The sequence below is a fragment of the Giraffa tippelskirchi genome, chromosome 9, assembly GCF_054371585.1.
Source record: "Giraffa tippelskirchi isolate mGirTip1 chromosome 9, T2T-mGirTip1v1.2.pri, whole genome shotgun sequence".
Classification (NCBI taxonomy): domain Eukaryota; kingdom Metazoa; phylum Chordata; class Mammalia; order Artiodactyla; family Giraffidae; genus Giraffa; species Giraffa tippelskirchi.
The window spans coordinates 151,621,966-151,640,313 of NC_137283.1; the positions used below are offsets into that span (position 1 = coordinate 151,621,966).

The 18,348-nt window shown below is 39.9% G+C and overlaps 1 protein-coding gene across 12 annotated transcripts in view; it reads right to left on the minus strand.

Annotated features, from left to right (window-relative positions):
• Positions 1-8,520: 8,520 nt before the first annotated feature.
• Positions 8,521-18,348, minus strand: part of RMND1 (required for meiotic nuclear division 1 homolog) — a 35,588-nt gene continuing 25,760 nt past the window's right edge. For all 12 annotated transcript variants that reach the window (XM_081530267.1, XM_081530268.1, XM_081530259.1 and 9 more), the window contains 3 exons: positions 17,855-17,975; positions 10,751-10,867; positions 8,521-10,286 (listed from right to left, as the gene is read on the minus strand). In XM_081530267.1, the coding sequence (XP_081386393.1) occupies positions 10,245-10,286; positions 10,751-10,867; positions 17,855-17,975 (280 nt within the window). In that variant the 3' untranslated portion in view covers positions 8,521-10,244. The remainder of the gene's footprint in view (positions 10,287-10,750; positions 10,868-17,854; positions 17,976-18,348) is intronic.

Consider the following 18,348-nt stretch of genomic DNA (forward strand, 5'->3'; position numbering starts at 1 on the left):
TGCTGGGATCCTTCTGCTAGCGGCCTGCTTGACATCTGTCTGCCCGTACCTTTGTCCCTCTGCTGCTCGTATTAGCATACCTTTTAAACCTTAAGTCTTGCAACGGACTTGAGAATGAATCAAGGAGCTCATTGTGAAATTAATACTTTTTTTTTTAAAGATCGCCAGTGGTAGTCAGGAAGTCACGCTGGAATAGAAATGCTCGCTTGTAGTGTGTCTGGAGATAGAACTGCTTCCTTACTGACCGGTTGAGTGTGAGACGTTTCTGTTAGGATTTAATTTGACGCTTGTGGCAGCAGTTGGGTTTTAGGTGGTGAAGGTTTGGTCCAGAAAAATCGAAGTCTGCAAAGCATGTTTGTTACTTAGGAACTATTTAGATTCTTAACTTTTGGTCTCTGAGATACTGTTAGAGTGGATTCTAGAGTTGGTCCTTCTGTCAAATTTATTAGAGGTCCTGAAATCTTTTTAACAGGGAGTTCCTGGTAACTGGACAGGCATGGAATTTAATATTGTTTGATGGTCATTTTTAACATCTTAAGATTTACTTTTGCGTCATTGCCATTTTGCTAGAATTTTATTCGTATCTTTAGAAGTATGATGTCCTTTGAGGAATGCATTTAATGATTTCTTTGTTTTACGCATCTTGGAGTTTGAAGACTTAAGAATATGGCTTCATTTGTTTGGAAATGGAGGCGGCAGTTCCCTAGGCTCTTTTTGGTTGTAAAGCATGCTTTCCTGATTATAAGCTCCTTGATTTGATGTGGAACCCGTTTTGGCTTATTTTATGTAGCCAGACCTACGCACAGTGCCATGTAACATAGTTCACAAAATACCTCAGGCAAGCTTACTATCTCAGTACAGAGTTAATTTAACATACAGAAGTGTCCCTGCTAAAAATCGGACTGTGATTTGGTAACTGGGTTGTACCTGGTGCTACTGATGACTAATTTCTTCTTTCTTGAAGACAATACACAGTTGCATAACTTTAGTGGTCCAAAAGTGAATAATAGATTCAGTACATACCTGCCTTGACCTTTCTCATTCTTTGATCAGCTAGATAAATGACTCGTTGAGTGGCTAAATGTCTGCCTTGCAAAACCAAATTCTGACCCTGGTGTGAGTATTTCTGGTGCACTGTCACTAAAACATCAAAAGTTGGCCGTTAGACTGGCACGTGGGGTTCCTGGGATGGGCTCTGCAGTTGAAATCTGTTTCATCTCATTTGGAAACTAAAGTGATTTTGATTGGTAGAGAGACGTTGTTAGAGATCTTGGTTTCTTAATTCTCTGAGACTGAACTTTCAAGTTTATGGTCTGATGAGTGCTTACATGGAGAGTGAACTGATGTAAGAAAAACTAAAGGAAAAACTGGACAAAATTTCAGATGAAGCCATTGGGTGGAAACTTGCCGATGTGTCTCAGGTATTTGGCCTTCAGTCAGAGTAACAATGCTTAGTCTTAAGATCAACAGATAGTTCCCCAGTATCGTACTCCATATAGCTGTATAGAAATAAATTCAGGGCTTATTACTGAATCTTTTTCCTAGAGAAGGTGCTGTCAGGAGCATCCTAATCTTCCCTTTCAAAGATGCTGGTCTTGACTTAGAACTGGGCTGCTTTGTTGCTAGTTCTTTGAAGGCATAATCATAGGTATTTGGATTTTGCCAAGCATGCCAATTATTTTGATTTTTAGTCATCATCATCAAGTAGTAGCATTAAAAGGAAAATATACAGATTATATTTGTTTTCTGCAACTGGTTGAAGTAGAAACATTTAGAGGATTCAAATGCAAAGGTTGGGGAGAAAACAGTTCTTGCAGAGAAGGGTTAGTGTAGTGTATGGCAGGATTAGGTCAGGGAAGCTGTCAGTCTGGTTGTGGGAGAGTCACAAATACCCTGAGTTAAATAATAAGAAAAATAAGTCATCTGTTTTGTGTACTGATTTATTTTGCATTTTGAAAAGAAATTTGGCCAATTAGGGTTTCAAAAATAGTTTCACACATTTTACCTCAAAGAAGATCACAGTGCAAAAAAGGAATCTGAATGGATACATCAGAAGTTATGCATAAATATTCTGCAGACTCTTGTGTTGCTGAAAGTTTTGGTATATGTTATACTGAGGTGCAACCAGAGAAATAATACACTTGATTGTGTTCTGAAGAGAATAGTTCCAGTGAGACAGTGGGCAGAGAGCAATTTAATAGTACTGTATTTCACTTTTTTTTTCAGGGGGTGGGGCAAAAATTTGTGTGCACTCAAGTTGAAGATAGAATTTCCTTTAACACTGAGGATGGAAGTAATATTAAGAAGAAGTAGTACATGTGGATAGATCCCAAAGCTTTTTTACTGCACACTTTTTTGAAGGATGTCCTATGGGTAATCTCTTAAATTAGAAAAACGATATGCTTTTTTACACGCTAGATTTATAAGTCTAGGGTAGATACCACACCTTCTGTGTTTACAGGCTTAACATATCAGTCAGAAAAGATGTATTTTGAGTGTCTTCTATTTTGTTTTTGTTAAAACGTTTATAGAAAATGCTTATTTTATAATTGGTTGTTATTGAGATTCTATTTCTTCAAGGATTCCCTATACTTTAGGAATTTTTTTGTCGTTTAAAACCTATTATTGTAGGCACGTGGGTTTCAAACTTTTTCGGTTGTGGGTCTAAGAAATACATTTTATTAAGTGCTGCCTGGTACACACATAAAAGTGAAAAGAGAGTGAAGTTGCTCAGTTGTGTCCGACTCTCTGCGACCCCGTGGACTGTAGCCTACCAGGTTCCTCTGTCCGTGGGGTTCTCCAGGCAAGAATACTGGAGTGGGTTGTCATTTCCTTCTCCAGGGGATCTTCCCAACCCATGGATCGAACCCGAGTCTCCCGCATTGCAGGCAGATGTTTTACCCTCTTCACCCACCAGGGAAGCCGTAAAGAATCCGCCTGCCAATGCAGGAGACCACTGGTTCAATCCCTGGGTTGGGAAGATCCCTGGAGAAGGAAATGGCAACCCACTCAAGTATTCTTGCCTGGAGAACCCCATGGACCAAGGAGCCTGGCACACCACAGTCCATAGGGTTGCAGAGTTGGGCACGACTTAGTGACTAAATAACAACGATGATACACATACTTGAAACAATTTTTAGGAAATAGTACTTGTTATTTTGAGTATATATTCTCCTGCCTTTTCTAACCATTAGTTTTTTTTGTAAAAAATAGCTAATTGTAGTGCCTTAAATTGATTTCATAAATCACAAATGGATCAGGGTCCACAGTTTGAAAAACACTAGTATTTTAGTTTTTAGTATTAGTTGCTGTTACAAATTACCCCAGACCTTAGTGGTTTAAAATAGTAAACATTTGTTTATCTCCAAATTTCTGTGGGTCAGGAATCGGAGAGTAGCTTAGTTTACGTAGTTCTGGGTCAGGGCCTTTCATGAGGTGTGTTTTTGTTTTTTTAATGTCAAGGTGTTGACTGAGGATCTGCTTCTGAGGTGGCTCACAGTTAGCGGGTTAGTGCTTGGTAGTTCTCAGTTCTCTGTTGGGCTATTTGAGTGTCCTGTCGACATGGTGGTGGTCGGCTTCCCCCAGAGCCAGGGACCCAAGCAAGGGTAAGGAGGAAACCACATCAACCCTGCCACAGGCTCTTAGTTAAAATCACATCACTTGGTCCAGCCCACAGCCAAAGGGAAGAGTATCAGAGAATTTATGACATTTTAATAATTACCACAGTTCTCTATTTTTCCTGTTTATGGATGAATTAGAATTGAACCAGAGTTGTTGTTGAAGTCATTCTATAAGTAATTATAAAGTCAGGGTTTTCTCTGAGGGCATCTAGTCTCACTCTTTCCTCTTAAAATTTGAGAAAAGAGGCTCAAAGAAGTTACGTAATTAGCCAAGTCCATTCAGTCTAGGAAAACTAAACAGATTTTCTCTGACTTTTGTTATGAGAAAATAATAATCTGTGTGTTGATAGAGGTGAGAAAATTGGCTGCCTTAAAAAAAAAAAAAACCTTGCCTAAAGAGGTTATAGTATAGAACTTTTGTTCTCTAGCTTTCCAGCTTGAACCCTTATATGTGATCGTGGTTATATTGTCAGTTTATTTGGCCTTTGAATAATGCTTGATGTCTTTATGAATTTGCCAGCTCCTCATACCAGTACCCCATCCCAGCTGATTTTAGAGGAAACAGAAAATTTACTTACTAAATGAATTTGAACTGCTTTACTGTTAGCTCTTGTATTACTGACTGTGAGACTGTGCTGTGTAACTCTTCCAGTTAGCACATTTCCTGGACCTAAAAGAAAATGTTAAAACTAAAGGATAATCAGGGTGAGCATGTAAAGAAGACTATGCTGTGTTTTTCTCCTGTGACGTTTTTCATGGAAACTTGGGGCCTTTGCTTTGTCCTAAGACTGGTTTTGGCTTACTGGTCCAGGAGTGGGGTGAGTCCGTGACGTTGCTAGTGTGAGTGAAGCCAGGAGAAATTACCAAGGCCTGCATTGATTTTTTTTTTTTTTTTAATCCATTAGGCTTTTCTAATACATGGGGATATAGTAAATCATCTTACACCTTTGTTCTTACAGAATTAGATAGTGGCTTTTTTCTCCTTAGTCTGCTTTCCCATTTATGTTACCACCAGGACACATGACAGTTCAGTTCTGCCCGAAAGCGCTGATGGTACTGACTTCTGTAATTACTCTTCCTGGTGTCCGTTAACCTATGTGTTGTCTCCCCCATCACACTGTAGGATCCTTACAGGGACTTCCTTTCGTACATACTGCTGGTGCTCAGGTACCCACAGAACTGAATTTGTAGTTGAAGGACTTACGGTAATAATTTCTCTACCACCAGAACTGAATGAAAAATACTTATTGTAGAAAGCCTCTGGATATAGGTGGTACGTGTGGCTGGTGTATGTGTCCATCACCGGCTCTGTTCTGTAGATGCCCACAGTTCAGTGGGGAGAATACAGTCATACTTAACACACAAGGTGCAAGGTGCTCTGCTGGTGCGGTGAAGCTGTTGTGGAAACTGAAGCTTAAAGGGTGAGTGCATGTTTCAAAGATAGGATAGTCTTATGAGATGTATGGGGTTGTGCATTCTTCAGTATACATCCGCCTGAATTGTTCTATGGTTGGCAAGTTGCCATCATATTTTGCTAAGTTGCTTACTGCAGCATGCATGCTTTTGGTATATTATTTCTCTAGAACTTGGCTGTCTGTTTCAATAGCTCCTAGCTAAATGTGACCATGTAGGTTAAGGTCACCATAACCACACGCTCTTCAATAGTCACATGGGGACAGAGGCTACCATATTGGACCACACAGATATTATTGAACATTTGTCACGGAAAGTTCTCTTGGACAGTGCTGCTGCAGAGTCATGTTTTGTTCATTTGCACGTTTACAGGAGAAAAAATAGCCTCCTGACATTGGGAGAGACAGTGATTGGTATTTAGGAATAGATGGAAGGGAGTATATGTTACTGTGGTTAAGAATATATAGACTTGGGAGTCAGATCTGGGTTGGAATCATCCTCTGTCCCTTATGCTTCCTGGCCTTGGGTGTGTTATGCATTTAACGTCTGAGCCTTAGTTTTTTGTTTTGTTAAAATAGGGATGATAATACAGGGTTGTGTGAGTGTAAAAAAATGTCTGTAAGGGGACTTCGCACAATGCCTTAGTAAGTGATAGGACCATTAATAAGTTTTAAAATAATCACTGATTTGAAAAGTTTTGAGTTATCTTACAGTAAAAGTAACTTTTCCCCCCTTTTGGTGTACAGGTCTGTGAAGTTTGAGTATGTCTACGTTTGTGTAAACACAATCAGGATACAGGACAGTTCTCTCTCTTCCAGAAACTCCCCCAGACAGTCCGTTTTTTACATGCTAACCTCCTCCATTCTTCCTCCTCCCTGGCAGCACTGATTTCTCCTTCATCACTCTTTATGTCTTTTTCTAGCATGTTATGTAAATGGAATCATGTAATATGTAGTCTTTTGAGACTGTCTGATTTCAGCCAGCTGTGTGAGTCATAAAAAGTTGTATTAATAGTGCAACTGATTTTTTAAAATGTTGGTTTTGAAATGTTTCTTTTAAAAAAACAAAAAAATGTGAGTCTGAATTTTTGCTTATGGAATTGTTGTGTGACTGGAGTGGAGTTTTTATGTTTGAAAGTGAAGTAGATGATGAAATTTATAGGGAAAAACTGCTCCCCTGGTTGGTGCTCCCCCAGTTGGTAACAACTGTGTGTGTATCATCTTGTTTATGAAGATGGTTGGTTAGGGGAAGTTTTTGTTTAAAGATCGGTAGAGTTGCAGCACAGTCCTAGTTTGAGAAAAAGTGGCTGTTAAAACATCATTTGTTTACAAAATGTGGTGTGAAGGTAGGTAACAGCTGGCTGCTTTGCCCAGGCCTTCCCAAGCTTAAGGCTGAAAGCCTGGCTGCCTCCCAGAATCCCCCACGGCCAGGCAACACAGGATCTAAAAGGGCCATGTGAAGAAAATTGAGGTTTACAGCTCAGATCTCATTAGTGAACCATCAGGTATTTGATACTAACTTGTTACGCCCCACAGCAGGCATGTGGGATCTTGGCTCCCCCACTGGGGATCAGACCTGTGCGAGAGGACCGCCAGGGAGGTCCCAGGTCTGTACTTTTCTGTTAGCGGTGTTTTAAAAAACTGTGATGACAAGCATTTGCAAGTCTCGTGTATAGAAGCTAAATTAAAAGTCAAGTTGTATACTTACCCACAGTCTTGTAAGTTTTACAGTCCTGCATGCATGCTTTCCAGCCTGTTGTTATAAGGAGATGTTGAAACATTTTGTTTTTAAGGAAATGTTTAAATCTGTTTTAAGGAAATGTTTTGTTTCAAATTGTGCAAAAGGAGTAAAAATGTGGCCTTTGAAAAGTTCTGTTTTGTTAAGCCTCTGGGAGGAAAGCTCCCCTGAGGAAAGGGAATTTGGAATAGTGAGTGACCTTATCTATTCCTTAAAAAATGGCAATTCAGAAGCAATGGAGGGAGTCAAAAGTAAAAACAGATTTGGATTGGAAGTCTTCATAAAACCTTCCTCTATCATCTTTAACCACCTTGTCCCAGCACACCTCTCTGTCTCACACACACATACTTGATAAAGGCAGGAGATAGCATGAGAAAATGGGTTGGATTGGAGAAAGAATCAAGTCTTCTGAGATTCGGTTACTTAAAATCTATCTATAAGCCTGAGTAGAAATTAAAAACTAGGCTCTAACTTAGTGGCTCTGAGTTGAGCGAGCCTAAGGATTTCTTCCTTGGAGTTGTTAAAAAGAATTTCCCAGCAGCAACCTAAGAGGTTCTGATTGTGGAACACAAGAATCACTCATTGTGAAAGCCCGAGGAGTGTATTTAGAAAAACTGCTGTTAAGGGGTAGACAACAATTAAAAAGAAATGAATACAGTTAATTTTTGACAAAAATTTAGAAATAATACCGCCTGGTATATGTAAGATGTGTAGAGTTTAAAAGGTCTTTTTGGGCTTGTATTGAAGAGGCAGTTTAACAGTGGAAATACTGCTTTATATTTAAATGAACCACTTTATGTGGATGCAGCATGCACTTTTAAGTCTCAGACATGTTCCTTAACCAAGGATTCCAAGGGGGATGCTGGGGCTTTGATTGAGTCTTCATTTAATCTCAGAGTCTTATGTGGGTTTTTACCCAGATGAACTAACAGTTAACCTCTCATAGCTTGACATCTGTTAACTTTGTTAACACTCACAGCAGCCCTATTAGGTAGTGCTGTTAAACCCATTTTACAGGTGAGGAAAGAGGCCCAGACAGGCTCTGTGATTTGCCCAGCCTGATACTGCTACTAGGTGTTGTGGCGTAAGGATTCAAACCCAGGTGAGTCTTAACCACTGCTTTTGTGACAGAAATTTGGTACCATTTTGAGGAGTGCTTCCGGAGCCACTGATGAATACTATCAATATTTTTTAGGCTCTCAATATTCTAGTATAATCTCACAGACATTTTGTTCTGAGAGAAGCTGTGATCTTCAAAAACTTTTTTGCTTGTATTAAACCTAAAATAATTTAGAAAGCTTTCCTAATAACTTAAGTTGAAGTTTTTATCATAAATTTAAATACTTGAAAAGATATAATTTCTGACATGAATATTGATATTTTAAAATACTATGTCATTATAAAGTAATATAAATAGATTATAACATATCAATCTTGAATGTGTTTTAGTGGAATGTAATACCATAATGTCCATTGTGATCCATTTAAACAGAAGTAAATGATTAAAGGGTAATGTTCCTTTTTCTTGAAAGACTGAATTTGTGTTACATTTCCCCTACAAAATGTTATCCTAATAAATTTTTATGCTTTGAAGGTTTTGTTATCTTGTTTTTTATAACATATCATATACAAATTGAAGTGTTAAATTTTAATTTGCCATGACCATAATGCACTAAATGTTCGTGCTCTCTTTGTTGTTAACTAAAATTTTATTACACAGTTGACCCAAACAGCAAATTGTACACATGGATACTTAAGGGAAAATTTTTATTGGAAATGCCCTCTTAATAGGGGATGGAGGGGTGGATACATGGTTTCCATTAAAGAAAGTTCTGTTGACCAGTATTTCAAATTGTCCTTGTTTGGCATTTTCTTTTTTTCAGTGAAATCATGAGTTTATTTACAAAGATGACATAGGGTAATCATAAACAGTTTCTACATTCTCTTTTCCTCCAGTGTTTGTCTCTCTCTATGGTTACACTGAAATAGAAATGAATCTCTTTATAAGACTTAACATTTGAAACAAACCATTTTAGTATTTTGCATTTCGATTGAAACAAGAAAGAGTATAGAGATAACCCAATCAATGTTTTTTCAAAAACACCTTGTTTGGCTTTCTAAAGATTTTTTAAACGCAGGTTGATGATGATGGTTTAATAACTAAGTCCTGTCCAGACTCCTGCAACACCATGGACCATAGCCCGCCAGGCTCCTCTGTCCATGGCATTTCCCAGGCAAGAATACTGGAGTGGGTTGCCATCTCCTTATTTAGGGGATCTTTCCTGATCCAGGATTGAACCCACGTCTCCTGCATTGCAGGTGGATTCTTTGCTGCTGAGCCACCAGGGAAGTCCTTAAATGCAGGTTAAATATACTTAAAGGTTTTAAAATATAGTGGATCAAACTAAAATGATGATGGGTGAGATGCCTTCTGTACATTGTGAGATGGGAAAAGGCAGAGCAGGCTCAATAAACTGCTTAGAGGTGTGAGCATAGGCGCAACATTTTTTTTGAAAGAACTTATGTGTGGAACTTGATCTAGAAAGCAGTTCTTGAACTATGCCCACATGTTGCTTGGAAAGTCCTTGGGTACCCCTGGCATAGGCACCTGGTGGTACTCAAGACTGACACCTGCAGTGCCCTGAGACACACCAGGATGGGCACCTCTACACTATTCCAGCAAATAAATACACGACTCATCAGTAAGGGTACAGATACATGTGTATTCTCTTGGTTGCATACTGTGTAGCAGTTAAGCTGTACAGTGACAGTGTCCCAATTTAGAACATCAGTACTCTGGATATATATATATATATAACATAAAAAAAAAACCCCTAAATTCATGTGATGGAGAGAGGGTAGTAGAGCAGGGGGGGAATATGCATAAAAATAAGGCAGATGAAGATAAAAAGGACTTTATCAATTCAAGATAGAATACAAATGTTAAACTCTTTGTACCTGGTATTTTAAATTCCCCTAAAGTGTGTGAGAAAAAGTTCCTCTGTGGGAAGGATATTTTGACTAACTTGGTAGTGAAAGGATAGAAAGTATGAATTAATGAAAGTGCCAGTGTTTTAATACCACATAAAAACAGGATGCAAAGTTAATTTCTGCCATTAAAGCCTATCTTCTACTCAAAACTTGGGAGTTTTTGTTATGTTTTCTTAGGGCCAAGATTGGGACTCCCTGGGGGTAGATTAGGAGCAATGCCCAAATTTCCCAGATACCAAGATTATCCAAAGTTCTTTAAAATACAAAATGAACATTATCCTTTCAAATTGTCAGTGTTACAGACCCAGATGCTGGGTTCTTCATAGTTTTTATTCAAGCAGCAATACTAGAAACTGAAAAAGATCACTGTAACAATTCCTTGATCTCAGAAAAAATACCTATTAAAAGATATCGCAGCAGATGAACACAATGTTTGATTGTAGAACTGAAGTATCTCTTGCGATGCTACTTTTCCTTTGATCATCACTTAATCAGAAAAAATACTCGTCCCAGTTCAAACAGTACCTTACAAATAAAAAGAAGTATTATCTCATGACAAATCACTGGTACAAACTTAAGATGACTTTTCTGATTGTGATTAATGAAAAACGCTCCTGAAGTAAGAACAGCTTTGTCTATCTCACTGGGCAAGCTGCACATCTGAGGCACAAGCACAGCGAGAACTCTGTAAACACCATCTCTTAGAATGAGGGAATTGCCTGGCAATCCAGTGGTTACAATTTGGCACTTTCACTGCCGTGGCCGTCTTCAGTCCCTGTTCAGGGAACTAAGATCCCATAAGCCACGCAGCACAGCCAGATAAAACATGGAACTTTTCCAAAAATCATACTTTAATGCATTTTCAAAATATTACCACAGTCACTTGTAACTTGCCTCATTTGCAAACAGACTCAAGTATTTAGGACAAAGTCATGTTCTTTCCTGCTATCATCTTCTGTCAAGTTACTTTCATAAAAGTTGTAATTTACCTCTATGGTAATAAGGATGACAATCATCCATTCCAGGCGGAGTGCCCTCTTCTCGGTCAGGTGATTTCGCATCAGATCTGTTAGCTCCATGCAGTGCTGAAGCTTTTCATTCATGACCTGCAGCAGGAAAAATCTCAGAAAGTACCCTGTGTATTTAAACGAACTCACTGAAGATAACAGTTGCCTGCTTCAAATTTCCGAGTTTCAAATAGGTATGTGGTGAGCAATCATCTCAATTCTTGCTCCTCAGCTCTCTCCAAAGGCAACCTACCAGTGCTACCTGTCTCCTTTCTGTGAATCCACTGGGACATTTTGTGATGCACAGATGTGACTGCAAAAAATACTTGGCACATCAAAGCTCTTATATTTGTAAGATTTTGATGGAAGATCTAAAAGTTTTTGAGTCCTCGTTTTTCATCACTGCCCTTGGTAAATTTTAAGCAGTTAATAAAAGCAAACTTGAAATATGATTCTTTTAGTATGGCCTTAAGATGGCAAAAACAATAATTACCGTCTACCATACAAAAACCGTTCTAAGTCCCACTGTCAAAAATTCCCGAACACAAAACTTGACCTGCTACACATCACCGCTAGATGGCACTGCTCTTAACGCTTAACCGCAGAGGCTCTAGGTTCTGCCTTCTGATACCCTACAAGCTGGTTGAGGGGTGTTCATAGAAAACAGACTCTTGTATTAAAGACTTGAATGGGACCACTGACAAGGTATACTTCCTTAATCTCTCTGTATCTCACTTTCCTTTGGAAATTACAGTCTGGAAGACAAATTTTTAAAGGAGTTTTTGGATTCCCCTTGATAATTTCTGAGGTATGTATGCTGAGAGTGTAGGTATGGTCGGTGGAAATTTGAGACAAATCACAGATGCATGTCTGGGTTGACTGAAATGTGGTAGTGCACCATATTTACCACGATTTTGCACAGAACATTAAACCGTGAGCGTGAACCCCAGAGTAGGAAGTGGCAACCCACTCCAGTATTCTTGCCTGGAAAATGCCATGGAAAGAGGAGCCTGGTGAGCTACAGTCCATGGGGTCACAAAGAGGAGGACGCAACAGCACTGTGACAGTGAACGCCTGGAACCACACTGGTAACACGTTTTTGCCCTTATTTCCAGACTCCATGGGCACCCCGCAGTTACCAATTTGTATAAATGTTTAGAACAGTGCCTCCTTTCTTCCTCTTCCCTATTGCTACTGGCTGCCTTATCTTGGTCTATAAATATGCTCAGCCTTAAGCTTCTCTTTTCAAAATGCTGACCCAACCCTCTTCTGTTTTCCTTCAACTGACTAAAGACATTTTCTTCCTCCACTTCCTCAGCACCCAACTTAGCCCTTAAAAATTGTACATATTACCTCCACTCCCCTGAAACTTCCAGATGTCTCCTTATCAGTAACTTTAACACCCTTTCTTGGTTAGATTACAAGACCTCAATTAACTCAAATGTTTGACAACACCTGGAAACACACACACACTTTTGGCTTTTCTCCTCTAGGGACCAAATTCTGCCTCCGACATCCTTTTCTGAGACTTCTTGGACCTCCCCTTGAATGTGGATGACATTTCCCAGAGTCCTGATCTTGTCCCTCTTGCCTTCTGGCTCTGCACTCTGCACGATCGTGCCCAGATAGTCTATGGACATGTCTCCTGGACTTTGGTCATTTCCATCCCACTGTCACTGCTTCTGTGATACACATGAGCCAACTGCATTCAAGTCAAAGACTTAGAAATTCTGTTTATTTCAGAAGGAAACTATCATTGCCAAAAAATGGAAAATCTGCATGATGTGAAATGGTGTTGGCTGCACAAAGTTGAGCCTGATGCTTGGGAAAGTGTGTGATTACACATCAGAGGGCCAGTCAAGAGCCACGAAAGCCAAACAGCGTTTCTCTTCAACACAGAACACAAGTGTTACTTGCTTCCATGCTTCCATGTTATTTGAGGGTCCATGTGTTACCTAAGTTCATCTCTTATACAAGTGTATGTATCCCACATTTTAAGAAAGACTGATTTGAGAAAAACTTTTTTGATAAGTCCCAAATATAAATGGTTAATCCCGATTTTTCCCTCTGCCCGAATTTCTTGCTTTGCTGTTATTTATTTCTTCAGATGCTGGAGACAAACATCTTTATTAAAGATATCACCAAAATTTTGGCCAACCTTTCAAAACATATTTGTAAACACAATGCTTCCCTTTTAAACTGCTCTGCCCAAATTTCTATCTATCAAACACCATCTTCCTGGTTTCCTTCTTGCGTCTTAAATTTAGCATTTCTTAAACTACGATTTTTTAAAAAGTAGCATTAACTCTTTTCATTTGGGCTGCACTAGGTCTTTGGGGCAGCGCTCAGACCTGCTTCAGTTTCAGTCTGCGCGTAGGTTTCTCTTGTTGGCAGAACACGGGCTCAGTTGCTGTATCGCGTGGGCTTACTTGCCCTGCAACACGTAGGATCTCAGCTCCCCTACCAGGAATCAAACCTGTGCCCCCTGCAGAGAAAGCTCAGTCTTAAGCACTGGACCTCTAGAGAAGTCCTTTAGCTTCTAAAGAAAAATTTAAAGTGGACTTCCGGGGACTGTGGGTAATATGGGTGGAATGTTTGTCCCCTCAAATTCATGCTGAAGCCCTAACCTCCAGTGTGATGGTATTTAGAGATGAGGTCTTTGGGGGCGGTGATTGAGTTTAGATGGGGCTTAAATTAACATCCTTGTAAGAAGAGGCAGACACATTAGACTTGGCTCTCTCCCTCGAGAGACTACACTGGGAAGGTGGGAAGAGGGTTCTTACCAGGAACCAAACCTGCACACATCACTAGATCAGCAGGATGTGGTGCGTGAACTGCTGCCCCCAAGAAAGTGTGTTAGTTGCTCAGTCGTGTCTGACTCTGCTACCCCATGGACTGTAGCCCTCCAGGCTCCTCTTCCATAGGATTCTCCAGGCAAGAATACTTGAGTGGGTTGCCATTCCCTTCTCCAGGGGATCTTCCCAACCCAGGGATTGAACCTGGGTCTCCCTCATTGCAGGCAGATTCTTTACCGTCTGAGCCACCAGGGAAACTCCCAAAGAATGCGAACAAAGTACTGCAGAAGCAGAGAGGCAGGTGGTGCCAAATTTAAACATACTTTTATTTTTATTCTTCAGGATACTATCCGAATTATTTTCCACTTGTTTACAGCACTGATTAAGTGCAATGCATACATTCTCCTGGGTACTTGGTTAAGGATTCAGAAATCAGTAACATTATAGCTTCGTAGAGCTCACGTTAAGATTTTTTTTAAAAAAAAAAATCACAGAACTGACATGTTCTGGGACTCTTCCAGTAGTGGGACTACGGGGACCCTGCCCACTGGCTCCTGGGTTGCAGAGTCGACTTCCCTACACTGGGCATGGAGGAAGCCTAGCCACTTGGAGGAGCACCGTCCCCGGCGAGCCCCATGTGCCCTCTTAGGATACCCACTCCGCCTGCCTGGTGGAGACTCAGTGGCACTTTCTCCAGGGTTCCCCTTCCTACTCGAATCTGTGATCTTCCAGCTACTTGATTTTGTCACTGCACATCTATGTTCATGAGTGATCCTGTGTTGACATTTCTCATCTTCAGCTGTGACTTTCATGTTGAATGTAGTGTTCGTTCCAAGTTCCTAAAAGACATTCCTGTCTTCCTGCTTCTCCTCCTCTGGGCCACACATGCAGGATGTTTTCTGCTCAAACCACCTTCATTGTTGGTGACTGTGATCCTAGGCTCTTTTCCTGTACTCCTGTCCACGAGAGACATGCGAAGGACACCACAGGCATCAATATCAAAGGATGCCAAGATGTGAGGAAAGACACAGAATGAAGGGATGGGGGTAGGATGTCTGAGTTCATACTTGCCAAGCAGCTGGATTATCTTAGTTATTGCTAAGCAACTGTTACTGACCCAACTCAGCACTACAGGCTGGTTATCAGACAAGGTCTACATTTGCTTGGTGGCAATAATCTGTATACTTCATCCCAACAGTCAGGGTTCCACCAAATATCTTCATTCCAAGAGAAAAAGGGGAGACATCTAAGAGCCGTAACTCTTGAGAACTTCAAATTCGTCCCCAGTAAGTAAGTACTGCTGCTTACAACCATGAAGTATTGAAGTGACATTTCCATCATCCCAAATCCCTGTGCCCCTTTGAAATCTACTGCTCCAGGGAACCTCTGATCTATTTTCTGTAAGTACAGGTTAGCCTTTCTAGAATTTCCTATAAATCTAGTAGCATGTATTCTGTTGTGTCTAGATTCTTCTCACTCAGCATAATGATCCTGATATTCATCCATGCTATTGCATGGATCGGTAATTGTTTTTTATTGCTAAGTGGTATTCCACTGTATGGCTATCCCACAGTTTCTTTATCCATTCACCTATTAATGGCCATTTGATTGTTTTCAGTTTTTGGCTATTATGACTAAAGCTGCTATGAAGATGCAGGTACAAATCAATGTGAGCACATATGTTTTCATTTCTCATGAGTAAATACTCAGGATCGGAATTGTTGGATCATATAGTAACACAACGATTAAATTTCTGAGGAACTGCCAGGCTGTTTTGGAAATCGGTTGTACCAATGTATATTCTCACAAGTTATATATGAAACTTCCATTTGCTCCACATCCCTCCTGACACATGAGATCATCAGTCCTTTTAATTTTAGTCATTCTAATGTGTGCGTAGTGATAATGCACTGTACATTTAATTTGCACTGCCCTGACAGACAATAACATTGAGCATCTTCTCATATTCATTTGACCATCCACATATTTTGTGAGATGTCAGTTCAAATCTTTTTGCCCATTTAAAAACCCTAGTTGTCTGTTTGAGCAGGAAGAGTTTTGGACAAGTCTTTTGTCAGGTTATATATTGAGAATATTTCTTCCCAGCCTGTAGGAGGAAATATTCTCAATATATTTGTGATCTGCCTTTTCATATTATTTTATTTTTAAATTAAAAAATATTTATTTATTTGGCTGCACCCGGACTCAGCTGTGGCATGCGGGATTGTCAGTCTTCATTGAGGCAAGAGGGATTTTCAGTTGCAGCATGCAAACTCTAGTTGTAGCATGGGGAATCGAGTTCCCTGACCAGGGATCCAACCCAGACCCACTGCATTGGCAGCATGGAGTCTTAGCCACTGGACCACCAGGGAAGTCCCTGCCCTTTCATATTCTAAAGAGTGTCTTTCAAAGACCAGCAGATTTAGTTTTGATGAAGTTCAACTTATCAAATTCTTTCTATAAGGTTCATGATTTATTGTTTTTTATGTCCTAACAAATCTTTGCCTTCCCCAAGGTCCCCCTATATTTTTGTCCTGAGGTTTTATAATTTTACCTTTTATATTTAAAGGTCCCTAATTCATTTAGAAATGGTGTAAAGACAAGACTAGGGTTCATTTCCTTTTTTTTAAATATGGCTATCCAATTGTTCTAGCACCATTTATTGAAAAGATTAGGAAAAAAAGAGAAGAGAGCCTCAAAGACTCATTGGAGTGTAACTGAAGATCTGAGACTCATGGAACAGAAATAGAGCAGATTTCCCCTCAGAAACCACAAAGGCCAGAAAAAGTGGGACAGTAATCTTTAGGTGTTGAAAGAAAAGAATTATCACTTGGAATCCTTCATCTAGGGAAAAAAAGATCCTTCAGAAATGAAGGGGAAGTCTAGATATTCTCAAATGAAGAAAAACGAAAGAGACTATGCTTTCGCAGACTTACCCTGAAAGAATGGCTAAAGAATGTTCTTGGAATAGAAAGCAAACAACAGAAAAAGAAATCTTAGAACATCATTGAAGAAAAAGAACAATGGAAAGAATAAAATATGGGTAAATACGAGAGAATTTCCTTCTCTTCTTGAGCTTTCTGAATTATGCTGATGGTCGAAGGGAAAACTAAAACATTGATGAAGTTCTCAAAGTGGAGAGGAGAGGGATATACAGGTCGTAAAGTTTCCCTACTTGATTTAATCTGGCGAAATGTCGAAAAGAGTGGATTGTGGTAAAGGTATGCATAATGGATTACCTAGAGCAACCACCATATATCTATGCAGAGAGATATACTAAAAAATGATACAGACGAATCAAAATGGAATCCCCTCCAAATGTCTAGGTAGCTCACAGGAAGGCAGGGGTTGATACAGACAACGACTTGGAGGGATCTCAAGGGTGTTATTGAAAAAAGCCCATTTTAAAAGACACACGGTACCGTTCTATTTATATAACAATCCCAAAATGACAAAATTACAGAGCTGGGGAATAGATTAGTCACTGCCCAGGGTTAGGGATGGTGGGGGAGGGATGGTGGTGTTACTATAAGGGGACAAGCACAAGGCCGATCTTTGTGGTGACAGGACAGACCTGTATCCAGATCTACGCACGTGATTAAACGTCACAGAACTATGCGCCCTCACGATACCAAGGTCCAGTGTGTTTTCCACTCTCTCCCCCACGTGGTTTACCTCCATCGTGACCACGTCCATCATTCCATCAGCTGCCTCTCTCCTCAACTTGGCTTCCATGCCGCTAGAGGCTCTTGTGACAGCTCTAACTGGCTGTTCTCTGGCCACTCTACTCTTCACGCATCTCAAACGTGGCTCCTCCTCCTCCCCCCAACCTTTCTACGTCTGCCATCTTTCTACCTGCTGCCCACAGCAAACACCAGTCATCCTTACTCTTCTCTCTCCCTGGCTTCCCCATACCCACCACTTCATCTGTCTTAAAGGATTCTTTTAAAAGTTCATTCTTAGTCTCGCTGTTGCCAGTAAAGTTGTGGACCTCACAAACGCTTGCTTTAAACTTGGTGAGAAACTTCCTACTGGGCTACTAGGCCTCCCGACTCTCACCAACCTCACTGAGCCTCCAGAGTAAATATCAGATTATCCTTTGATGTGAAAGCTGAAAACTGTACACAGGACAACAGGAGCAGGAAATCTAGAGATCTGTCTAGAAGTCAAAAGAGACATTTCTCCAAAAGCAGTTAAACACATTTACTTAATTAAAAAATTCTCTTCACACTGTCATACAACTTAGAGGTGACACTGTGTCTTTCTCTCAGTAGAAATGCAAAATACATACCTTAACTCTACGAGTAATGCTGAGGAACCGACAAGTTTTATCATAAAGTTCTTCCAGATTTTCTCTGTCCCAGTAGAAATCAGGAGCGATCAAGAAGTCTGAACTCAAGTTTATACGGTGTCTTAAAAAAAGGAAAATCATAACTTTTAATTTTTATCTTTAATTAAAAAATCATGGTCTCTATTTTCTTTCTTTTTTGAAGATATTTATTCATCGATTGGAGTGTAGTTAATTTACAATGTTGTGTTAGTTTTAAGTGTACAGCAAAGTGATTCAGTTATACATACATACATCTCTCTCTCTCTCTATATATATATATATTCTCTTTCAGTTCTTTTCCATTATAGGTTATTACAAGATACTGAGTATAGTTCCTATGCTACACAGTAGGACCTTGTTGTTTACCTATTTTATATACAGCAGTGTGTATATCTTAATCCCAAACTCCTAATTTATCTCCCCCCATCCCCACTGGTAACCACAAGTTTGTTTTC